This window comes from Alexandromys fortis, unplaced genomic scaffold (genome assembly GCF_014885135.2).
Source record: "Alexandromys fortis isolate MF-2015 unplaced genomic scaffold, M_Fortis_MF-2015_v1.1 scaffold_32, whole genome shotgun sequence".
NCBI classification, from domain to species: Eukaryota; Metazoa; Chordata; class Mammalia; order Rodentia; family Cricetidae; genus Alexandromys; species Alexandromys fortis.
The window spans coordinates 11277406-11303565 of record NW_026067938.1 but is presented as its reverse complement, the minus strand read 5'-3'; the positions used below and the strand labels follow the sequence as shown (position 1 = coordinate 11303565).

At 34.7% G+C, this 26160-nt stretch overlaps 1 protein-coding gene across 1 annotated transcript in view; it reads left to right on the top strand.

Moving 5' to 3' along the window:
* The window catches only part of Pcm1 (pericentriolar material 1), a 93882-nt gene that overhangs the window by 30225 nt on the left and 37497 nt on the right, over positions 1-26160 (top strand). The window contains exons 9-23 of the mRNA XM_050147268.1: positions 6-144; positions 2221-2419; positions 3160-3333; positions 3826-3980; positions 4100-4329; positions 7579-7730; positions 7862-7991; positions 8778-8918; positions 9717-9913; positions 13169-13369; positions 15145-15364; positions 15471-15616; positions 16134-16324; positions 18241-18412; positions 20801-21159. Of these exons, the coding sequence (XP_050003225.1) occupies positions 6-144; positions 2221-2419; positions 3160-3333; positions 3826-3980; positions 4100-4329; positions 7579-7730; positions 7862-7991; positions 8778-8918; positions 9717-9913; positions 13169-13369; positions 15145-15364; positions 15471-15616; positions 16134-16324; positions 18241-18412; positions 20801-21159 (2806 nt within the window). The remainder of the gene's footprint in view (positions 1-5; positions 145-2220; positions 2420-3159; positions 3334-3825; positions 3981-4099; positions 4330-7578; positions 7731-7861; positions 7992-8777; positions 8919-9716; positions 9914-13168; positions 13370-15144; positions 15365-15470; positions 15617-16133; positions 16325-18240; positions 18413-20800; positions 21160-26160) is intronic.

The following is a 26160-nucleotide window of genomic DNA, read 5'->3' as shown; positions in this document are numbered from 1 at the left end:
ATCCCTCAGTTTCCGAACATTTACCTGATGAGAAAGTTCAGCTTTTTAGTAAAATGAGAGTACTACAGGAAAAGAAACAGAAAATGGACAAATTACTTGGAGAACTCCATACCCTTCGAGATCAGCATCTGAACAATTCATCATGTGAGTAAATCTGACTCAGCAGTGTTAAGTAAAGGGCATATAAGTATATACGCTGACACAGAGCAGTCACTTAGTAACTCTTTGATAAGGTAACAAATACAGTTTTAAAAAAATTATAATTTTTGAAGAAGAAACTTGAATATGAAAAGCTCTTAATAAGCCAATATGTGATAAAGGGCCAAATAGATGCTAAGTAGAAAGAAAGAAAGAAAGAAAGAAAGAAAGAAAGAAAGAAAGAAAGAAAGAAAGAAAGAAAGAAAGAGAAAGAGAAAGAAGAAAGAAGGAAAGAAAGAAAGAAAGAAAGAAAGAAAGAAAGAAAGAAAGAAAGAAAGAAAGAAGAAGAAAGAAGGAGCCGGGCGGTGGTGGCACACACCTTTAATCCCAGCACTTGGGAGGCAGAGGCAGGCAGATCTCTGTGAGTTCGAGACCAGCCTGGTCTACAAGAGCTAGTTCCAGGACAGGCTCCAAAACCACAGAGAAACCCTGTCTCGGAAAAAAGAAAGAAGGAAGGGAGGGAGGGAGGGAGGGAGGGAGGGAGGGAGGGAAAGAAGGGAAGGAAAGGAAGGAAAAAGGAAGGAAAGGAAGAAAAGAAAGGAAAAGAAAAGGAAGTTTGGATAATTCAGATCTAGTCTTTATCATTTTACTAAAAGTTTTTCTCAATCCTAGTTCCTGCCCCTTAGTATTAGAAGCTTAATTTCTAGAAATTGAAATGACTTGGGGTAACTCAACTGACCGTTATTATTATAACATTCAGTTGTTATCCGAATAAGAAGTTAATAGTGGATAAGAACACCATTTTTAGAATCCCCATTCTTGGGCTGGAAAGATGGCTCAGCAGCTAAAAGCACTTACTGCTTTTGCAGAGAACCCAGGTTTTGTTCCCATGACCCACATTAGGTAGCTTACAACTGCCCGTCACTTCAGTTCCAGGGGATTCTATGCATCTGGTTTTTATGGGCACTTGCATGCATGTGATGCACATAATTCATGCAGGTACATATTTACTTAAAATATAAGTAAGTCATTCAAAATAACAGAATCATATGTTCTCTTTTGGTATTTTTTGTGTTTTGAGACAAGGTTTACAGTGGAGCTCAGGCTCACTTCAAATGTGCAACACTCTTGCATCAGTCTCCCCCAGGGCTTGGACTATATGTTTGCACCGCTACATCCAGCTTGGAGGAGTAGTTCTTTATTCTTCACGTATTTCCTGATTCTCTGCCACTTTCAAAGAAACCTTACTGTTTCTGCCCTGAAACACTTATCTCCCACCTCTTGATCTTAGCTACCCTCCTCTTCCTGTAGAGGATAATATCAGTTATTTTATGAACAGAGGAAGGCAACTAAGGAAAATAAAATTTGTAAGGTATGATTATGGCCTTGGGTCAGTTTTATATACCAAGAATGTCATACTTTGCCGACTGACCACTGACTAAAAGACCACTCCTCCTTCTAGAAAACAGTGTAAGAGCAGTAGTTACAGGAACAGTGGTTAAAGAATAGTGTAAAAAAGAGATCATTAGGAACTAGCTGTGATAATTGTGGCACTAAATGAGAAGGAAGCACTGATAGTCACACTGAGAAAAAGATAAATGACAGTACTTTTGGAATAGTAGGAGGTAGAAAAATACATAGTCTTTTTATTTACCTGCCAGGATTGGCCTTTTGTGTTCTGCACGTCATACATAGTGATACCATTTAACTTAACGTGAGACAAGTTTATGCTATTGTTCTTTTGGTTGTTTTTCTAGCATATAGCATTGTAATACTTTGCAGTTTCTGTCTTATTTTCTCCCTTCTATTTTAATTCAGTGACTATAATGCAGAAGTGCTAGACTATCTAAAAGGAAGATGTAAAAATATTTTTCCTTGTGTATTTTGAAGTGTTTTGTTGTAAACTGTGTTAATAAGTGGCCTGCAAGTGTATATACATAAACTTTTAGGATTTAAATCTGCAGATTTTAAGATGTGAATGAATTTTATTTTCTGTTTTTTATAAGTATGCAAACTGTGAAAATATGCTGCTTCATGCCATTTTTATTTATGTAACTGTGTATCTTTTTCTCTCTTTTTCAGTCGTGCCTTCAACTTCTCTCCAAAGAAGTGGGGATAAGAGAAGTTCAACTGTAGCTCTCTCTGCTCCTGTAGGCTTTGCACCAGTTGTCAATGGAGAATCCAATAGCCTTATATCCTCTGTTCCTTGTCCTGCGACTTCTCTGGTTTCTCAGAATGAGAGTGAAAATGAAGGTCATCTAAATCCAGCTGAAAAACTACAGTAAAATACTTTTTACAATCATTCTTCACATATATTAAGTAATTAGAATTAAATAATGAGGATTTTTAAACTTTCGAAAATTTGTAAGAAACTGGAGTTAGATAAACATTCTTCAGATATATGGTGGAAAAAGGAGGGAATGTAATATATATTAATCTTATTGGCTGACTAAAAGAAATAAGATAGCATAGGTAGTTTCTGTAGACTGCTATTAATTGATCATTTTTTAGTAAAAGAGTTAGAAATACCAAGAACTCTGTAAAATGTTTTAATATTCAAAGAATAAGATCCAGACTCTAGACTCATAGCCTTGAAATGATGTTTTATACAAGACTGTGTCAGTGTGAGCAGAACACTTGGAAAGCTTCTGCTTCTTCACCTGCAAAACAGGGACGATGTATATGACATTTCAGTTCATGCTTTGGGGTTTTGCTTGTTTTGTTTTATCTTTTGTTTCTGTTTGTCTGTTTTGAGATAGGGTCTCATTATATAGCCAGCTTTTACTGGCCTGGAACTTACTACATAGACCAGGGTGTCTTGAACTTAACAGAGTTGTGCTTGTCTCTCTCTCTCTTGAGTGTTGGGATGCCAACATGTACAGCTGAAGCTGTATTTTTAAAAATTGACAGGTGCCCTGAATACTTAACTTGGTCTATCTATATTTGTGGATGTATGTGCCAACTGCTATTAAGTGAAATAGTGTATTTTTTTCTAAAATGGTTTATATTTTTTTTAATCAGGAAGTTAAATGAAGTTCAAAAGAGATTGAATGAATTGAGAGAACTAGTTCATTATTATGAACAAACATCAGATATGATGACAGATGCTGTAAATGAAAATACAAAAGATGAAGAAACTGAAGAGTCAGACTATGATTCTGATCATGAAAATTCTGAACCTGTTACTAACATTAGGTGACAGCATTTAAGTTTCTTTTTCCCAATGTATTCATCTGAACTTAATGCTTGTGTGGGGGCTGGGATGGAGGGATACATCAGTGAAATATTGTTTCCTTCTTATTTAAGCTTTTTCCTTGTAAGTTAACTTATTGTAATAATCATTCTTACCCATAAAGAAAAGGAAGGAAATATTGAAGGCAGTAATTTAGTAAAATTGCTATTTGTTACTGAATGCAAGTAAATTTAAAAAGTATAAAATTGAGCATTTTCTTTTCCTACTGCTATACTTTAGGTATATTTTGAGTTTTTACATGCTTTTATTCATAAACTTCTAAGTTTTTGGAAAAGTTAATGAAAAATAGGAGTCTATTATTAAGAATTTGATATAAATGGTTTAGTTAATGCTGTTCTTTGCTTGAAACTAGTTTATTATAGCTCTATGTAGGTAGATTTTTTTTGAATTTTTATTTTTGTTGTTTTAAATAACTGGGCATTAATTTCTTTCAGGAATCCACAGGTAGCTTCCACCTGGAATGAAGTGAATAGTAACAGTAATACACAGTGTGTTTCTAATAATAGAGATGGTAGATCAGTTAATTCTAACTGTGAAATTAACAACAGATCTGCTGCCAACATCAGAGCTCTAAACATGCCTCCATTAGGTATGATTTCCTATATTCACAGAAATGTTGCCATATTACTCTAGTGAAGTAGATTATCTTTGATTTATATTCTTAAAGTTTTAAAATAATTTATTTGAATGATACTTGTTTTTTAACAGACTGTCGATATAATAGAGAAGGAGAACAGAGGTTGCATGTAGCACAAGGTGAAGATGACGAGGAGGAGGAAGTAGAGGAGGAAGGAGTCAGTGGGGCTTCATTATCTAGCCATAGGAGCAGTCTGGTTGATGAGGCACCAGAAGATGAAGAATTTGAACAGAAGATAGGTAGACTCATGGCTGCAAAAGAGAAACTTAAACAGCTCCAAGATCTTGTTGCTATGGTCCAGGTAAGTTACTTGTTTAAATAGTATAGTCATATAAGATGAAATTTTTGTGTATGTTTGATGATTATATTGGTATAACTCCTTTCCATTTCTTATGTTGAATTAAGACCCCTTACATAACTAAGCAAGCATGTTACCACCAAAAGTTTCATCCCCAGCCCTGTATTTGGGTCTTAGATGTTACTATTAAAGGTTTAGTGGATTAATTGCTATATATCAGATATTGGCAAACTTTTCCTGGTAAAGTTGAGAAATTGAGCCTGACATGATGGTGCAACATCTGTAGTCCTATCACTTGGGAAATGGAGACAATTCAAGGAGGAGTTCAAGGTTATCCTTGGCTGAATCTAATTTGGAGTTCTGCTTTGGGCACAAAAGACTGTCTTGGGGAAAAAAAATGGGAAGAAGGATTAGAGTAGGTAAATTTTGTTATAATAACGTCTTTTACAACTTAGAGTAGGAGTGCAGCCATCTGTATATAAAAACCCAAGAGCATGACTGTGTACCAGTATAGTTTGATCTACAACCCCACATAATTTTGCTTTTGCTGATGATACTGGCCTCATGTATAGGTCCATAGCATCATCATAAGGTAGATATTAAACAGATTGAAAAAGTGTTAATTCCCCAATGTTACATAATTATGACTGCCAGAATTTACATTGCCTATCGCAGAGCCTGAGACCTTAACCTACTTGATGTAAAAAAATAAAAAGAAAAGAAAATCCAAATGTTAGCATGTTAGTAAAGTTCAACTATTAATACATGATTTTGAAAATAATTTATACATATGCACATGTAAATACTAACCCTTCTTTATTATCTAATGTGGTCCAAAAGATCTACTGAGCATTTTACAGTTTCCTGTGGTAGGTAAAATTTTTCTAGAGTAACAAAAATGGTTTAACTTGTAAAATTATTTCTTTGCTTTCTTTTTGTTTGTTAATTCTTTCCATTGCTATGTATTACCATACATTTTCATTTGAATGGACAATTTCTAATTACTCTCCAGAATTACTGCTAATTGATACTCTAAGCAAAGTGAGTTCATGTCCCCAGACCTTTGATTACAATTTTTTTATATTGGTATACTATAACTTGTTTATACATTATTGGTAATGACTTTTGTTTTTTTCTAAATTATTCCTATGAGAAGAAAAGCTGTTGAAGAAAGTGCATAAACATGTACAAGCATACAAGTAAACTTAGGCATGTAAAACGTGCATAACTTAGAAGAACACCTTTTGAGATGTGATTTATTTGGTCATGTATTTGAAGAGTATCGGGAAGAGCACCTAAGCTAATGACATTGGTTGCATATGAATATTGAAATTAATAGAAAGAATGGATGGGCATCTTTCTGAATTCCTACTTTTTGAAATGCATGAAACAGCTTTGGAAACAAATAATCGCAATAAGCTAGGTTATCCTGAATATTTTTACATATTTGGAAGAACTCATATTTGCTAATTGTTGTTTTCTATTAATTTCCCATTATTTTTTTTAAGACAGTGGTTCTCAAACTGTGGGTTGTGACCACTTTGGGGATTGAATGACCCCTTTACAAGACTCATATATCAGATATCCTGCATATCAGATCTTTACATTATGATTCATAGCAGTAGCAAAGTTACAGTTATGAAATAACAATGAAAATAGTTGTATGGCTGGGGGGTCACCACGACATGAAGAACTGTATTAAAGGGTCACATCATTAGGAAGGTTGAGAACCACTCCTTTAAGATCACAAATTAGTACATAGGAAAACTGAAGTATGAGAAATAAGCTTTGTTTTGAATTAGAACTCATTTTATTTTTTTCCATGTATATTTTATGAAAGTACTTCATTTTCAGCTTCTTTATTTCTTAAGTTATAGCCTAGTTCTTGCCATTGTCCTCTTCTATGTTCACTGGGTATAGTCTTTTGATTGATACAGAGATGAATTGAATTGTCATTTCAGAGTTCATAGTTCTATGATTAATAAGAATCAGTTTGTTATGATTTTATTAGAATATTATTTCCAAAAGTTAAATTTCAGATGTAATCTTCAGAGAAAGCATGGAATATAAATAAGTTAAATATTTTCAAGAAAATGCACGAGGTCATTTTCAACTCCCTATTAATCAGCTTCTTTATTATTAGTTCAACAAAAAAAAAATCTTCTGCTAGTCAGATTAAAAAAAAACTTTGTTTTTGAAGTAATCACTATAGATTTTAGATAGGATGTCTTTTTTTTTTTTTTCTAGAAAAAAAAGAGAGAGAAAGGTCTCATTCTGTATCTTGGGCTGGCCAGAAGTTCACTATGGATAACCCTAGCTGGTCTTCTAACTCATGGAGATCTCTTCTTTTGTTAGCCTCTTGAATACAGTACTGGAATTACAGGAATTACAGCCATCATGTCCCTCTCATTTTTTTCATTGTATCATAACTATTGGTACTTGTTTGACAAATTAAAGACAGAAATGAGTAAGAGGGCAAATTTTAAACAGATAGTGGGCATGGATTATTTGCAATAATATAGAGGTTGAATCCTGAAATATCATTTGATATCGTAAAATAACGTTAATATCGTTTCCTGCTCCATAGTAATTATTTTTGCTTTTTATATTTGTCACAGAGCTCTTGATAGCAGCCCATTATCTCAACAAAATAAGAAGTAGCTAGTTAATTTGTAAAGGTTTCTTAATTCATAACACTAATGAAATATCTGAAGTTAGGTAACTTTTTAAGGAAAAAGAAACTCATTTAGTTTACAGTTTGGAGGAGTTAAGGGTCCACATTCTGACTGAGTGTTATAAGGCCATGCAAGACAGTGCATGGCAATAGATGTGCATGTTAGGGCCATGGACATATAAAACATTCAATACACAGAACTGCAAATAAAAATTTTTAATGGGAGCTGGGCGTTGGTGGTGCACGCCTTTAATCCCAGCACTTGGGAGGCAGAGGCAGGCGGATCTCTGAGTTCGAGACCAGCCTGGTCTACAAGAGCTAGTTCCAGGACAGGCTCCAAAACCACAGAGAAACCCTGTCTCGAAAAAAAAAAAATTTTTTTTCATGGACTCATTTTAGTTTTAGCACTTAATTTATCATTGATAAAAGATACACTTTGACTTTCTGTAAAAGTATTATAAGAGTATAATATCTCTGTGGTATTGTTTTATGTATTATAGCCTAGTAAATTGTGTAAAGTATAAATTTGATAATTTCTTTGGATGTCAAAATAGTTTTATATAATTGTGCTGTTTTAGGATGATGACGCAGCTCCAGTGAGTATCTCTGCCAATACATCAAATTTGGGTGATTTCTATGCAGCAGCAGAAGATACCAAACAAAACTCAAATAATGCAAGAGAGAATTCTAATAAAACACAAAAAGACACTGGAGTAAATGAAAAAACAAGGTATGGTAAGCTTTTGGCTTTCATTAAAAAAAAAAGTTCAGAGCCACTTATTTAGAAAGGTTCTTACTGTGTTGTTTTTTTGCTTAGTATAATTTTATTGAAGTTCACAGATAATGTCACTTTAATTATAGAGAGAAATTTTATGAGGCTAAACTACAGCAGCAACAGAGAGAGCTGAAACAGTTGCAGGAGGAAAGAAAGAAACTGATTGAAATTCAAGAGAAAATTCAAGCTGTACAAAAGGCATGCCCCGACCTTCAGGTAATTGTAAATTTATTTCTTTCAGTGTGCTTGAAAAATGTTTAAAACCTAATGTCTGTCTTTACCGCTAGTTTTCTGAGTGCTGAGATGAGTGAATTAATAAGGAAATGGGTTTGGGTATGTTTCTCCTTTGAAAGGTAGTACATGGGAATCAAGTGATTGCTTCTATTTTGGAATTGGGCTTTTTAAAATAATTTATTTAACTATTTTTATATGCATTGGTGTGAAGGTGTTAGGACCCCTGCAACTGAACTTACAGACAGTTATGAGCTGCCACGTGGGTGCTGGGAATTGACCCTTGGTCCTCTGGAGGAGCCAGTGCTCTTAACCTCTCAGCCATCTCTCTAGGCCCATATTTTGTTTTTGAAAAAAGAACATCAAATTATGTTTCTAATACAAATATTTTCTAAGTTTGTACTTTTTCTATTTTTTCCTAATCCTCTTGTCTTTTATCCCCAATATAAATAATATCCAGAGGAGTATGTGCAAGGTTGGGTTTAGTGTAAAACCCCCTCCCCAGTATTTGCCTCCTGTTGTTTTTACTGTTCCTGATTGTTTACTCCTCATCACCTTTAGCCTGTTATCATCTTTGTTCTCTTCTGTTGTCTTTGGATCATGGTAGTGATTGTAGTCCCAATATCAGATTAATACGGCACTAGAGCTCTAGAGAAGTAAAATAACTATGAGATAAATTCAGTTATTTTAGTACTTTATAGTAATATTTGTTTTATATATGCATATGTATATACATATACATTTGTTTTGTTTTTGTTGTTGTTCATTTAGCTATCAGCCACTAGTATGAGTAGCGGTCCCACCAAAAAGTATCTCCCAGCTATTACTTCAACTCCAACTGTTAATGAAAATGAGACCAGCACAAGCAAATCTGTTATTGAGCCTGAAGATTCTTCAGTAGTGGATAATGAGGTATGGTACAGTCTACTGTGTTGTTCCTCAGTTGGATCCTAACTCCCAAATCTGTAAAATAGTTTTTTTGGGGGGGAAAGATGGGGAGAAAAGTTGCTCTTGGGATGGGTCTTTGGGGCCCTTGACCTATTGGATGGGTGATATATGTGAAGTATATTTTCTGTGTCTCTTTTAGTTGGGGAATAAATCTTACCCCAGATTATGCTGGTATTGTTTTAAAATAGTCAAATTCTTTATTAGCAAATATGAGGAACAATTATAGCAAACACAAATCATTTTAGTTAGAAGGGCCTATTGAGTATTTCATTTATATTTGATTTGTAGAAAAATATCATAGCTTTTCCCAAATAGTTCATGAGTATTTCTTAGTTTCCCGAACAATTTATGACTGCCTTTATCTTATCCCTAAAATACTGTTTAACCCTTATGAACATCTTTAAAAGATTTTAGCTTTAGTATTTTTAATTTTGTGCCGGTTGTTGGGGGATATGTATGTACAAGTGAGTGTAGATGTCCTTGAAGGTCAGAGGTGTCAGGTATCCCTGGGATCTAGAGTTAGGGGCAGTTGTGGGCCACTTGATAATGGTGCTGGGAACTAAATTCAGATCCAAAAATTTGCAGAGCAGTATACATTCTTAACTTGAGTGATTTCTCTGGTTCCCTAGATGGATATCGTAGAATGAAAGTGGAAACATTGGCAATAGATTATTGTTGAACTGACAATATCGTTAAGACTTCTATTCTTTAAGGCTTCAACAAATCCAAATATTTACTTGACTCTGATTTTTAAAATAATAGTTGTGGTCAGACATGCGAAGACATGAAATGTTAAGGGAAGAGCTACGACAGAGAAGGAAGCAACTTGAAGCTCTCATGGCTGAACACCAGAGGAGGCAAGGTCTAGCGGAGACTTCTTCTCCAGTGGCTATATCGTTATCATTGAGAAGTGATGGATCTGAGAATCTGTGTACCCCTCAGCAAAGCAGAACAGAAAAGTAAGAAAGCTGTTTAAAATATATTTTTAAAATACCATTTACCCAGAACTTAAAAGCAAGGCAGACTCATTTTCCTCCACAACACAGCACAAACAAGTCAACTGTATGACTGACCGGCTATTTTTCCATATGTGACTAAGGACTCATTCCAGCCAGCCATTTTCTGTTCTGCAGCTTACCTTTCTATTTCAGTTACTATGGTATTTTACAGTATTTGATCAAATGGTGATACAGATCTTTTGTTTGTTTGTTTGTTGTTTTGTTTTGTTTTTCCGAGACAGGGTTTCTCTGTTTTGCAGCTCTGGCTGTCCTTGAACTCGCAAAGATCTGTCTGCACCACTGCTGCAGGATAATCTTTCAAAGTTTACTTTCTTTGCTAAGTTTGATACTTTATAAAATTTCATTATAAAATGAAAAATATGTGATGTTTTGTGGTGTTGTTTTTCAGACTAGAATGATATATTGTTTTGTGGCATAGTTTCAGGTAACAAAGACTGGCCTTGAGCTACTGTGGAGCTCAAAATAATCTTGAACTTGCTTCTTGCCTCCACCTCAGGGCTGAGATTATAGGCAAGTTCCACCATGCCCAGTTGAAATACTTTTTATCTTTTATTTATTTATTTATTTATTTATTTATTTATTTATGTTGTTGTTGTTGTTGTTGTTATTATTGTTGTTTTTCGAGACAGGGTTTCTCTAGCTTTGGAGCCTGTCCTGGAACTAGCTCTTGTAGACCAGACTGGCCTCCAATGCACAGAGATCTTCCTGCGTCTGCCTCCTAAGTGCTGGAATTAAAGTTGTGCACCACCACCTCCCTGCTGAAATATTTTTTTATTTTAAATTGTGTAACTAACATTTTTAAGGTTCCTGAGAATAATCATAAAGTTTTTTTTTGTTTTTTTTTTTTGTTTTTGATTTCTGAGACAGGGTTTCTCCATAGCTTTTTGGTTCCTGTCCTGGAACTAGCTCTTGTAGACCAGGCTGGCCTCGAACTCACAGAGATCCGCCTGCCTCTGCCTCCCTAGTGCTGGGATTAAAGGCGTGCGCCACCACCACCCGGCATCATAAAGTATTTTTATATAAAACATTAAATATTTAGAAATAAGTTTGAAGTGTCCACATTTGGAAAATTTGTAAAAGAATTAGTTATTTGTAAAATAACTAGCTATATAGTAGTATTTAATCTAAAATTTTGAAACCTAGATAGGTTGAAGCCTTATCAGATGACATTTCCAGAATGTTTCACATGCTCTCTTCTTAGGAGTTTTTATACTTGTAAAGTCTCAATGTACATTTTATTTACATAATATTCTGTTCTCTTCTGGCAGAGCATTTGCTCTTTCACAGAAGTCTTGAGATATTTTTGATGAGCATCTGGTTTCAGAATCACTGGTGTAGAGACTCATTTCTTAACCTGTGGCTTGTGACCCCTCCTATGGGTTCATGTTACTGAATACAACTGAGTGGAGGCAGGACTTGCAAAATTTTTTGGTTATTTCAATCATACAAAATATATTTCATAATCAATTTATTATTAATAATATATTCAGCCAAAAATATATTCAGAATTAAATGCAAAGTGAATCCAAGATGTTTCCAGTGTTGCCAACCTGTGTTGCAGCATGTGATTTAACTATAGCCTTGGCTTTAAGAAACATATATGTGCATTATGTACTGCCTACAAGGCCACCCCAACATGTTGACAAAGACTGCCTCAAACATTTGTGTGGTACAAATTGCTGTTTTTACTGCACATACAAAATCTTCCACTTTTAACAAGTCTAGTTATGAAAACATTTAATTTTTTATCATATTTTATCCTGTTCGCATCAAATTTAGTCTTTCTTTGCATTATTTTTTGTTCTATTGTTTAATGTAAAAAATTTTACTTTGAGTTGCTGACTTAAAAAACTTAAAAAAATGAGTTTTGGCTTGATTAGGATAGATTTTCCAATATTTTCCAAGATTATCTGAAAAATCCTTCTGTAATTTTGTATTACTCACTTATGCAAAGTAGAATTCTAAGCATTTAAAATTATGAGCTCAAAGTATTTATTGATGAACTGAAAACAATAAAGATGTCCTGTGTACTTCAGTCTCAAATATTCCTACCATTTTAATTAATTTCTATTTTATTTTTCAATTATGTATGTGTATGTATAGGAGTATGTATATGCCAGCACGTAAGCCTGTGGAGGCTATAACCATTGGATCTCCTTAGAGCTATATTTGTAGGTGGTTGTGAGTTTGTCTTCTGTGGATGCAGAAGAGTAAACTGAGGTTCTATGAAATAACAGCAAGTGCTCTTAACTGCTGAGCCATCTCTCTAGTCCCTCAAAGATTTTTCTTTCTCTCTCTCTCTCTCTCTCTCTCTCTCTCTCTCTCTTTTTCTTTCTTTCTTTCTTTCTTTTTTTTTTTTTTTTGAGATGGTTTCTCTGTGAAGCCCTAACTGTCCTGAAACTCACACTGTAGACCAAACTGGTCGAATTCAGAGATCCACTTACCTCTGCCTCCCAAGTGCTGGAATTAAAGGCATGTGCCCCCATCACTTAGCCAAGATTTAATTATTTGTATAAAAATAAACAAGTATATCATCCCCTTAGTATTTTTTAATAAATGATAAGATTGTGTTTATATATGCCAAAGAATTTTTAAAAATAAATTTCTTTGATTATCTGAAGATGTTTAGATTGCATACCTATTTGATCCATCTTTATACTCAGGGCATGCAAAAATTTCTTGAATGGAAAGGGATTGTGAAAGGAGACAGTTTAGCATGTCTAGGTCTAGGGTTGTGTGTTTTAATATACCAGTAGATATGGTGGCTATTTAAAGTAAGTTAAAGTTAGTTCATTTTCTCTCTAGTCACATGGGTAGAATTTTAAGTGCTTTAGTATTCATATGTATCTATATCTACTGCATAGGGCAGCACCAATATAGATCGTTACCACTATTGCAGAAAGCTCTGTTAGGTAGAATAGAGTGCTATCACCTAGGGAATGGCCGAGGGAAGTTTAGATTAGGAGAAAATTCCAGATATGATGATTATTTTAATTTCTATGAAATATTTTCTTGTGGAAGGCAAGCTACACATTTTGTATGACAGCAACAGAAGATAGCATCTCACAGAATTATTATAATTTTTGTATATGTTTATGCTTTCGTATATATATAAATAAATCTTGAGCATTGTAACTCTTAAAATATCTAGCTAATCTCCATAATGATGCCTGTTTTATGTCTCATTATCCCTAGAACAATGGCAACTTGGGGAGGTTCTACTCAGTGTGCATTAGATGAAGAAGGAGATGAAGATGGTTATCTTTCAGAAGGAATTGTTCGGACAGATGAAGAAGAAGAAGAAGAAGAGCAAGATGCCAGTTCCAATGATAACTTTCCTAGTTATCACCCTAGTATGAATCAAAGTTCTTATAATGTAAAGGAAACTAAAAATAGGTTAGTTTCAGTGTTAAAATTTTATTTGAATTTAAGTATTTCAGGTTTTTATGGTACCAAAACTTTGTGGTTCACATCAACATACTAATCCAGTACCTTGAATTTTGGTTCAGTAATGGTACCAACTACTCAAAGGTAATGCAGATCTCACAGATTAGTCCTATAAGCGCATTCTTTTCAGTGTAAGTGCCCAACTTAACTGTATTCTCCTGTGTCGATTAAAGTGAGAGTTTCCCCAGTCTGACTTTAGATTTAATAATTTGCTACAACTCAGGAAATCACATTACCATAAACTGGTATTCTGAAGTTTTGATCTTTGTGGAATAGTTATGAGGAATGAGTCTAGAGTGAGAAAGTGTGGAGCGCTTCCATGCCTTGGATATAAGCACTTTCATTGGTCACCACCCTTGATATTCTTCGAAGTCATTATTAAAGAGATTTTATGGAAGTAAGTTTCTTTATGTAGCCATGGTTGACTAAATAAATAGGCCGTTGATAATCAGACTCAATCTCTGGTTCCATTTCCTCCCCTAAAGGTCAGTGGGTGGGTCTGGAAGTAACTGCTCTTTAGTGACATAGTTGGTTTTTCTGGAGACACCCCTTCCCCCCCAAGGGCTTTCTAAGGATTGTATCTTTGTTATAAGTTTTGGCTTGGATAAAAGGGGTTTACTCTAAAAAGAGAATCTGCCGCTCAGGAGATTCTAAAATTTTAGGGGGGCGGGCACACAGAACACTGGGTAGTTCTTAAACTAGATTCATATTTCATTTTTAACATAAAGATGTTGCTACAATAGATCCCACCTTGACCAGATCAAGAATTGTTCCTAAGCTTTCATCTTTGCTTCTCTTGGGGAGAATTAAGCAAAAGATGAAATATTTCAGATGGTAAAAAAGTTATGTTAATGAACTAATTATATTACTGCAGCAGTGGTATATCCTAAAAGTCTTGGCTGCTGCTTGAATTTTTCTTTTTCTTTTTTCTTTTTTTTCCAAGAGAGGGTTTCTTTGTGTAACTTTGGTGCCTGTCCTGGAACTAGCTTTTTTAGATCAGGCTGACCTCAAACTCACAGAGATCAGCTTGCCTTTGCCTCCCAAGTGCTAGAATTAAAGACATGTGCCACCACCCACTGCCCGACTTGGGTTGTTGCTTGAAAGGATCACTTGAGACCCCAACAATGTAGTGAGACCCTTTCTTTAAAACAAAGCAAAGCAAAAACAGCAGGAAGCAATCCTAATTGTTATTTATGGTTTGCTTTTTAATTATATTTGTGTGTGTGTGTGCATGGTTTTGTATATGCATTTGTGTCATAGTGCACAAATGGAGGTACAAGCACACCTTGCAGGGGTAGATTCTCTCTTTCTGCCTGTGGGTCTCTGGGATTGAATTCAGGTTATCAGTATTGGTAGCAAATGTTCTCCTGTCTCTGGTCTGCATTGTTACTTCTAGTAGTGATAAAACTTAGTTAATAAATGTTAACTAAATATAATATTGCTACTTGATGAAGTTAACCTTGAAGAATAAAAAACTGCTCTAGTCAAAAGATTGTTTTTATTTTGTAGACTATAGTTAGATTATAGTGTAAGAAGACAAATGAGAAAAACTAGAAAGCAGTTAGAGAATAATTGGATGAGCTGGAAGTCTTTTTTTTCCTTTTTTTCTTGTTTGATGATGATGAAGAAATACTAGTCTGTTGAATAGGATTTGATGTTTGTTACTGTATTTTAAAATTTGAATTATCACATGTGATGACTTAAGGTTCTAAATTCTCCATTAGGTGGAAGAATAATCGCCCTGTTTCAGCAGATGGAAATTATCGTCCTTTAGCCAAGACAAGGCAACAGAATATCAGCATGCAACGACAAGAAAACCTTCGATGGGTGTCAGAGCTCTCCTACATAGAAGAGAAAGAGCAGTGGCAAGAACAAATTAATCAGCTAAAGAAACAGCTTGATTTCAGTGTCAATATTTGTCAGACTTTGATGCAAGACCAGCAGGTAAATTGTATCTTTGAAATATATTCTTTTAATTTACATAGTTTTGAAGCAGTACACATTTTCTTCAAGACATTGGTTAACTGGTGCCAAAATTTTCTTCCAACAGACTTTATCTTGTTTGCTGCAAACTCTTCTAACAGGTCCTTACAGTGTTATGCCAAGCAATGTGGCATCTCCTCAGGTACACCTTATAATGCACCAGCTGAACCAGTGCTACACACAACTAACGTGGCAACAGAATAATGTTCAAAGGTAATCTGCTTGATCACAAGTATTGCTACTGTATAGTAGTGCTAAAATGAAAGAGTTTTACACTTACCTTCAAGGAGAGAAAGACTTGAGCCAAACTGCTGTTGGTCTATTGTCTGAAACTTACAAGCCATGATCTGTTACTGTGGGCCTGAGATTTATTTATAAAATTGGTATTAAATTATATACTTAATGTTGGGTAAAGTATATAGTATATAAATTATACCACAGTAAATTTAGGTTCTGACATTTATACCTCTGTCTGTTAGTACTAAGCTCAGTACTTGTTCCAACAGCTAATTTATTGAATTAGGCCAGCAGAGCAAGCAGATACTTGTTGTAGGATCAGAGTAGCCTCGCCATCCTGAGTGCTGTTCAGTCATTTCTTAGGTGTATTGTTTTTTAATTTAGTTTGTTGATGGTACTATTATATTGATTTTTGTTTGACTTTTAAAGTAGACCTTTTTTGTTGCTGGTACTTTTAACTGACTTTTAAATTACTGGTTTACCTTTTTTGTAGGTTAAAACAAATGCTAACTGAACTTATGCGTCAACAAAGTCAACATCCAGAAAAAACTAGAAGCAAAGAAAGAGGCAGTAGTGCATCACACCCCTCTTCTCCCAATTTATTTTGTCCTTTCAGCTTTCCAACACAGCCTGTAAATCTGTTGAATCTTCCTGGATTTACTAACTTTCCATCATTTGCACCAGGTAAGTAACTGAAAACCTGAAGGAAAAATAAGTAAATGCAAAAATTTTGAACTGGTTATGATATTGCATACCTAAAATTCCAGCACTAAGGAAGTAGAGGCAGTAGAATTAGGAACTCAAGGCCAGTCTCAGATACACACTGAGTTTGAGGCCAAACTGGGCTAAACAAGATCTGTCTCCAAAAAGAAAGAGTTTGAGTTTCTAATTTCTATTGTATTGGTTTTCCTTTTTTATTGTTTCATAGTTCTTTATATGCATATAATGTTTGGAGCAAATTTCCCCCTCTATATGAACTTTTCCTATATCCCACATCATCACTTTTACCTCCCAACTTCATGTACTATTTTTTTGTTTATTTGTTTTGTTTTTAAACCTACCAAGCCCACTTAGCATGCTAGTATGTGCAATGATCAATTGACAGTAGCTTTTCAAGAAGGGATAGGGCTTTGTGAACCCCCTTTCTGTCTATATTACGTGAATGTTTTAAAATAATACATAAATATTATTCCTTGGAAATATCCTACATGCATAAAATGTATTGTGGTCATATTTATTGCCCAATCATCCTCCATACTTTTCCAAATCAACCATCCACCCTCTCCCAATTTTTCATACTTTTTAAAAAATGACCAAATCTAATTTAGCTGCACATAAACTGCTGTGTGTGGGGCCATCCGCTGGAGCGTAGTTAACCTGCTAGGGACTGCAACCTTAAAGAATACTGACTCTTAGTATTAGTCCAAGAGTGTTAGTCCAACAGTGATAAAGCATGACACTAATGGTAAAGAAAACAGTTGAAAGTATTAGAATAGGCCAAGTGACCAGGTGATTAAGAAGGAAGAATTGAATGTATTTGCTGAGGAATGTAGAAAACATAAAGATTGAGAATCTTTCATAAATATTAATATCCATATTTCACAGTGTATTTTCTTAACAGGATTTCAAAGCATGGGCATTAAAATTTGAACTTTTTTACTTCATGAGTATTGACTAATATTGATAGCAAATATTGTTTGAGTAGACTTTAAGTAATAAATGACAAGATACATCTGATACTCATTTTCATGTTCATGTTATTACTAATATTCATACGTATGCCAAATGAATTAATGAATTATTATCAATTTTGTAGCATTACTTTGAATATTAAGTGAAATTGTATATAAAGTACTTATCCTTAAGTCTGACACCCAATAATAATTTGATAAAAGCACTGCTAGTTATGACTTCTAGTACTTTTTTTAAGATTTTAAATTTTGATTCTTAATTATGTATGTATATCTGTGTTTGAATGTGGATTTGTGCACATAAGTACAGTACCCATTGAGGCTGGAGGAGGGTGTCATATCCCCTGAAACTGAGTGTGTGGTTCAGGGAACTAAACTCTGTCTACAAGAAGAGTTCATGTTCTTGACTGCTGAGCCATCCGTCTCTCTACTCTTGTAACTTCTAGTTTATTGTTTGTTTTTTTTCCTTCTTATGTATTATTTTTATATGTATTTCAATGCATGTGTATCACATGTGTGCTGTGTCCTTGGAGGCCAGAAGAGCTCATAGGATCCCCTGAGACATGAATTCCAAATAGCTGTGAGCTGCCAAATAGGTTCTGGGAATCAAACCCTGGTCGTCTGGAAGAGCAGCTGGTGCTCTTAGGTATATAAGAGCTATCTCTTTAGTTTTGACTTCTAGTTCTTAAGAGAGAACCATTAATTACTTTAGTATCACAAATATCTCAGATGTAGTAGTATGAGCTATAAGTAGTAAATGAATATATGAGCATTATTTTATTGACCTGGCAATTTGTTTTGGTAGCTTTGGACTGAATATTTAGTCACTTAAAGCTCTTAAGAATAAATTTTAATTTCATTTGAGGCTAAGGTACTTCTTTATTTTTTTCTTTCCCGTGTTTTTATTAGGAATGAATTTCAGCCCTCTATTTCCTTCTAATTTTGGAGATTTTTCTCAGAATGTTTCTACACCTACTGAACAGCAGCAGCCATTAGCCCAGAATTCTTCAGGAAAAGCAGAGTATATGGCTTTTCCAAAACCCTTTGAAAGCAATTCTTCTATTGGAGCAGAAAAGCAAAGGTACTGATTGTATCACAGTCTAATGTTTTACCATTGACTTAAATTTTTTTAATATTACATTGTGTGTGTGTGTGTGTGTGTGTGTGTGTGTGTGTGTGTGTAGGTCAAAGGAAAATTTGAGAGAGTAAGTAGGTTCTCTCTTTACACCATGTGGGTCCTAGGAATCAAACACATGTTAACAGGCTTGGCAGCATTTACATGCTAGCCTATTTTGGTGGCCCACCTATTATGTGACATAACACAGGGAGAATTTTTGTGATATATAGTACCTTGATATATAGTATTGGTTATATGAAGTTTATACATCTTATAGCTATCCCCTAAGCTAAAGAACTGATCCTTGTCCAGCTGCCAGAGTTTTGGTCCAGGGTATCTTACAAGATTCATATGATGTCACCAGAAATGTATGATTTATTCTTGATTTGATGTTTCCTTTTAGGTTAAAAAAGTTCAGTGTTTACTGTCTTAGTACTGGAAACTGAGTTGTTTGATTTGTAGCCTCTATAGACAATTCAAATATTATTATATAGGATATTATTTTATTATAAAAACAACTTTTAGCTGGACATGGTGATTCATGCCTTGATACCCAACACTTGGGAGGCAGAGGCAGGTAGATCTTTGGAGTTCAAAACCAGCCTGGTCTATATACTGAGTTCTGGTCCAGTGAGGGCTACATAATAAAATTCTGTCAAACAAACTTTTATCTAGGAAGTATTGATAGTACATGATATCATTCATAAGATTTTATATTCTTTCTCATATTTATTAATTTTTAATATAATTTCCCTAGCTATATTCTCTGGCACAGTAGTGTAAAAGAGCTCTGACTCTAACCTTCCTGCTGTGATTTTCCATCTTACTATCCATGTTTTGTATACCCTCGATATGGAAACTACTCTGATTTTGCATTAAGTATGTCATGCTTAGGATGGAACTACATATTTTGTTTTAGCTACTTAAAATATTTCAAATTAGCTATCTTTATCTTATCAAGTCTGAACCTGAGTTAAGTAACTAAAGACAGTGAGTGAGTTCAAACCTGGTAGTCTGTAATAAAGGTCATAAACATACTGCATTACTGTAAATTGCTAACAAATATTTTAAGTCAGGCATACTATGTTCTCTCTGTCATAACCAATCATCTATGCCGTTTTTATTATTTAAAAAAACAAATAAATAAAATTCCAGCAGTGGTGGTGCACACCTTTAATTCCATTACTACTCAAGAGGCGGAATTAGTTGATTTCTGAGTACAAGACTAGCCTGGTCTCAAGACTATGTTTCAGGATAGCTAAAGCTACAGAGAGACCCTGACTTGAAAAAGAATCAAAAACAGAAAAATAAAAAAACAGCCACAGACAATCTATAAAGATGAGAGTGGCTGTGTGCTCATTCTATTTCATTTATAGGGATTGAAATGTGAAATTTGCTGGGCTTAGTGATGCATACCTTTAATTCTCAGCACTCTGGAGGGAGAGGCAGGAGAATCTTTGTTAAGTTCAAGCCTGGACTAGAAAGCAAGGTTAACTAGGGCTGTTACACAGAGAAACCCTGGCTAGAAAAAACAAAAAAGAAAAAAAGAAATTTTTATGTCTAACTTCCATATGTGGAATATTTTTCTGACTAAAAGAAAATAAAACTCTTTTAAGAAAAGAAACAATTCTAGTTCACAGGTCATCTAAAACAGTTTCCACTGAGTTTGTCCTCTGACCTCGAAATTTCTGACTTTTGTTTTCAGATAAAATGTATAGGTCCATGTCTCCCAAAAATATTCTTTGTAAAACACTTGCTAGGCTTTATAATCAAAAGCTGTATATTTCTTTTTTACTGTTGCTTTTAAGACAGTTATAAGCACACTGGCATATAAAGACTTCTGAGAAATCCTGCAGACCCATTTAATTTTGTTTTGTGCATTTTTAAAATAAGTGATAGCATTTAGCAGATAAAATCTGAGAAATGGCATTAGGTCAACAGGGGCTATACTCAGTGAGTAGTGGAGTACATTGATCGAGTAGCCATTTGTTTTCACAGATTCCAGTTTGGTTGAAAGGCTTTGAACAACTCATGTGTGTTCACAGACTATTAGCTCAGCTCTTTCACAGCCTTTCCTAACGTGTTTTGCCTGGTGTATCTTACATTTTTGAATTTACATTTCTTTCCTACTTCTTACATCATAAATACTAGATCTTTGATTTAGAGCTTGCCAATAAAGGGTCCAAGATAAAATTAATTTGTAACACTTAGTATTTCCACACTGAGTGCATGTTTTTGTGAAAACATTTTCCTAGCTTGATTTTATTCACCTAAATCTATTCCATATGTGGAGATTTCAGTAGATAAAAATAAATCTTAATTGTGATATCTAAAACTTTTTATATTGGTAAGGAATCAGAAGCAGCATGAAGAAGAAGTTGAAAACACCAAGACACCATGGTTATATGATCAAGAAGGAGTAGTAGAAAAACCACTTTTCAAGACTGGATTTGCAGTGTCTGTAGAGAAAACTACAAATAGTAACCGCAGAAATCAACCAGATCCAAGCAGGAGAAGACGCCATTTTGATGAAGAATCATTGGAAAGTTTTAGCAGTATGCCTGATCCCATAGATCCAACAACAGTAACTAAAACATTTAAGACAAGAAAAGCATCTGCCCAAGCCAGCCTGGCTTCTAAAGACAAAACTCCCAAATCAAAGAGTAAGAAGAGGAATTCTTCTCAGCTGAAAAGTAGAGTTAAAAATATTGGTAAGTTTTGAAATTTCTTGAGCATTTATAGCATAAGTATAGTAAATGTTAGTCTTACTTTTTTGTGTGTAGCTAGATGTATAGGTATTATTGAGGCCTGATTCAAACATTTTTAATTAGCTTTATAATTTTTAAACTTCTAAGTAGCATTTAATTATTTTAAAGCTTTGCATTTATTTCTTGTGCCTTTTAAACTTTCTTGTTTCGTATATATGTGTGTATGTGTATATATATGTATATATATATATATGGAATACATACGTACACACACGCGCATGTGCACGAAAGAATACACGCCAGCATGCTTCTTCCAGTGTCATATCCTTTTCTTTTGTTTCCTCCCCCCCAACCCACTAAATCCAGTTAGTGTAGCCCATGTGTATATGGGTGTGGAGTCATACACTGGAGGAAATCCTGATAGTGAGAACACTTCCAAAAAAGAATGATTCTCTCCCAGCAGCTATCAGCTGTCAAGACTCAGCTGAACAAATGTTCTCCAAATTTTATGTTACTAAATTTGTCTAGATACCCAAATTTTACTTACTTTTTGTCTTCCAGTGTTATCCCATGGCACTGCATTGAATTTTAATCAAGTTTTCCTAGATTCTTGATGATTTGCTTAATGGGCTTCTAATATTGAATACATTGTTTCTTTTTATTACCATAAATGAAATCACTTTTAAAACAGGCTTACTTGTAGATAAACTAGTGTTTCATTGAATTTTGTTATTAAATATTATGTTAAAGTTCTCTTTATAGCACTACTATGTGTACTTGCTTTTAAAAAGTAGGTTCTTTTATAATTTTTTTTTATAATTTTCTTAAAAGTTTACCAAAGCACTAGATTGAAAGAAGTTTTGTTAGTTAAACTTGAGTATTATAGATAAATTCACATGCTTAAGTTTGGTAAAACCAGAGAACCATTCAAATAAATAATGCTGCTTTTCTCTGAAACAGACCCTATGAACAGTCACATAATTTTGTATTTCCTAGTGTTCCCACAAATATTCTGATATATAACTAAAGGAATGTGAGCAATTTTTATTGTAATGTTCTCTCATTTAGCTAGATAATTTGATGTGCTGGGGGCATTCCTCATTAAACTTTTTAAGGTCTCATATGGGACTCCCATAGAATACTGTTTTAAGTATAGATTCAGAATCATCAAAAGGAGAATTGAGAGTTCAAGTCAGACTGGGCTACCTATTAAAACTTTTTTAATAAGAGCCGGGTTGTGGTGGCGCACGCCTTTAATCCCAGCACTTGGGCAGGCGGATCTCTGTGAGTTCGAGACCAGCCTGGTGTACAAGAGCTAGTTCCAGGACAGGCTCCAAAAAAACCACAGAGAAACCCTGTCTCGAAAAAAAAAACTTTTTAATAAACAAGCAAACAAAAAACAGATCTATATTATTGTGAAACAACTTTTCTTTTAAATTATAATTTGTCTTCTTTCCTGAGAATTTCATGTTCTGTAAAATGAAATAATATACCCAACCCCATTTTCCTCATTCAGCTATGCACATATTCCCCAAGATGTCACCTTCTCAATTTTATGTCTTTTTTTTTCTTTGAAGGTCTAATATCTTTATGTACAAAAAGTTGCATGATCTCTTTCACTGGTAGATGGCCTTGAATAATCCATTCAAGAAAGGTTATTTAGTCCAACTTTATGAAACCTGTGTCCTTTGCATACTAATGGAAACATTGCCAAAACTTGTTCATGATCTATACCCCCTCTTCTACGCTATCCCCAACCTCCATTCTTGGTTCTTTACTCTCCCCACCTCCAGTATACCCTTTCTTCTTTCATAGCGCATGTATTCCACTATCACTCCAGTTATATTTTGCAAATGGATTTTGAGATAGTAGGCTTCCATAGAGCTTTCCATACTCCGTCCTTTTGATTAGCCTTCCCTACAACCCCTTGGTTTTGCTCATACTCCTCCCCCCACAAGCCATTCTACTCCCAGTAGTGTCCCTTCACAACTGCCCAACTGAAAAATGCCCCTTTTTGGCTCCACACATGAAACAAATGATTTGAAGCTAGAATTTGCATCTGAGAGGGATCATGCGACATTTGTTTTTCTTCACTTTAGTTGCTATAATTCTTTTTATAATTCCTTGCATTTAACCTACAATCATTATTTCATTTTTCTTACTACTGAGTAATATTGCAATGTGTTTTCTTACCCATTCGTGTATTGATGGACATACAAGTTGATTCTACTTTCTACCTATTCTGGAAAGAGAGGCAGTGGACATTAAAATGCAGGTGTCTCTGTAATAGGATATAGTCTGCTGAGGATATGCCTAAGAGTCCTATAACTGGGTCATATGGCTATTTCTAGTTTTTTTTCCCCAATACTGCATGCCCATTAACAGTTTATAAGAGGTCCCCTGTCACAGCATCTTCACCAATATTTGTTGTCATTTGTATTGCTGATTATGGCCATTCTGTCAATGCCATGTATATGGCTAAGCTTTTTTATGTTAGGGCAAAGATTGTTATTCTGATCTTTGTACTGTCATCCCTCATATGCAATTATAAAGACACCTGCCCAAATAATACATTCACATTTGTTCAACTGGCATTCCCTGACATTGTTAAAGCACCATTTACAGCAGAATCAAACAGTATAGCACTAAAATTGATAATGTATGACAGAATCAAATTAACCAACTAAACTCTTGCTATTTAGAATATAAGCCATTGATAGGGAGCATTGACATCTATAAACTTAATAGAAATGCACAGACTGTTGAAGCCCACCTGTATTAATAAAATCAGTATACATTGTACCAAGATTCAAGAACAACACTGGAGCAAAATGAAGGAGGACAGAGTTTCATCTTTAGCCATTTTATAGTCCACTGATGTCCTGCAGGAGTGAGACAGAAAATTCTCATGTTTCAATACAATTTGTGAGGGTGTGAGCGTGCATCTTTTTTTTTTCCTTGACAGCCTCCCAGAGAGAGAGAGGAAAGTGAGAAATGGCCACATAGCATCCCTGTGTTCAAGGAAACTGATAAACAATGGGTTAGCTCTTCTTTCAGTGACTGTTGGGAGATGTTCAGGGCCTCCAGAATACCATGGCTGATGCATTTCCCATCTGTAAAAGCATAAGTAGAAGTGCTATTATAGGTATTTCAGTTATGCTAAGTAAAACAGACCCAGATATAAGAGAGAGTTATGGACAGAAATTAGAGATAAGAACCTTGAAGTATCGTGTGTTACTCATGCTTTCTTTCACAATACTGTCTTGTTTCACTTGGCCAGTGTTAATATGAAGTAGTAACCATTACTAATTCTGCTGTTTCCCTTAAAGAAACTTGACCTGTCTGCTCACATCTATAATTGAAGTTAATTAAGAGGCTGAGTCTGGAGGATTGCAAGTTTGAAGTCAACTTGGCTCATTGTGAGATGCTGTCTCAATAACAAAACAGCAATCCCCAAATACCCTAGAGATAACTCCTTAGTTACACAATCGTACCTAACTTAGAAATTCAGATCTTCTTTCCTTTCTGATAGGAAAGATGGCATATCAGGGAAAGATGCTTGCCACTAAGCTTAGTGACCTAAGTTCCATCCCTGAGATCCCCATTGTGAAAGGAGAGATTCCCCAAAGTTGGTCTAGACCTCTACATGCTGACTTAGCTAAACATATACATAATAAACAAATTTAAAATATAATATAAAAATTAAAAAGAAAGCTAGCTCTTACCCTTAATAATTTTAATTTGGGTCTTTAATCATGGGTCTTTTTTCTCCTCCTTTATATTTTTTAAATTACTTATTATTCTTCTCTCCCTCCCTCTCTCTCTGTTCCTCCCTTTCTCCTTCCCTCTCCGTGTGTGTGTGTGTGTGTGTGTGTGTGTGTGTGTGTGTGTTTGTGTGTCTTAGGTCAACATCCCCAGGCATATGTATGAAGGTTAGTGAAGGTTAGGGGACAACTCCATGTAGTTAGTTCTTTCCTTTTACCTTTATATGTATTCCAAGGTCAAATTTTATTACCTAGGCTAGCACAGTAAGTGCCTTTAGGGTGTGCCACTTCTCTGGTCCTTCCCCCTGCAAATTTTTTTCAAATTATTTTAATTTATGTATATGAGTATTTTGCCTGCATGTTTGTATGTACACCACACATAGCTGATGTTCTTGGAGGTCAGAAGAGGGCATTGGATCCCCTGGAATTGGAGTTATGGATGGTTGAGTTACTATGTTGGTGCTGGGAACTAAACGCAAGTCTTCTGGAAGAGCAGCAAATGTCCTTACCCACTGAACCATCTCTCTAATCCTCCATTCTTTTAAAGAATATTACTCATTCTTTCTTGGAGCTCCAACATCAACTCCCGTTTCCCACTCTTTCCCCATGAAGAGTAGATTGACTGCATGTTTGCTTTTGTAAAGTACATAAAGAGAATTTTCTATGTAACCATAACCTATATATAATTTCAATTATAATTCATTTAATACTTCTCATGTGATTCAGTAATAGAGTCAAAAGTAATTTAATTCCATTTATGTAAATCTTATTAGGTTAACATACCATTTTTTTTCTTCAGAGCAATTGTGATAATCAAACCACCATATGTATGGTATGGTATATGGTATACATATTGTTTTCCACAATACTTTTGGTAGAAATTTCTTTTATTTGTGGATCTGTTCCATGTGATAAACAGTAATAAATTAGCCTTTAAGAGACCTCTTCCCAGTAAGTTTCATGCAGAATGGATAACTGTGAATAGGCTTCATCTTGGAAAATCAGTGAAGAAATCCTAACTTAAATTATGTTCTTAGAAATAGAAGAAGAGGTTTGAAAACACACAAGATATCACAGACAGAACAATATTTGGGGAGTTTATTTGATAATATCAGAGCAGCTGCTCTGATCAAGGGGACATAAGTAGTAAAGGTTCTTCTCCCATTTATCTTGGTTGACAAGGGTAAAATCAAAACTCGAGTCTTAAAGAAAGCTATGTAAGAAGAGAAGAGTGCAACCT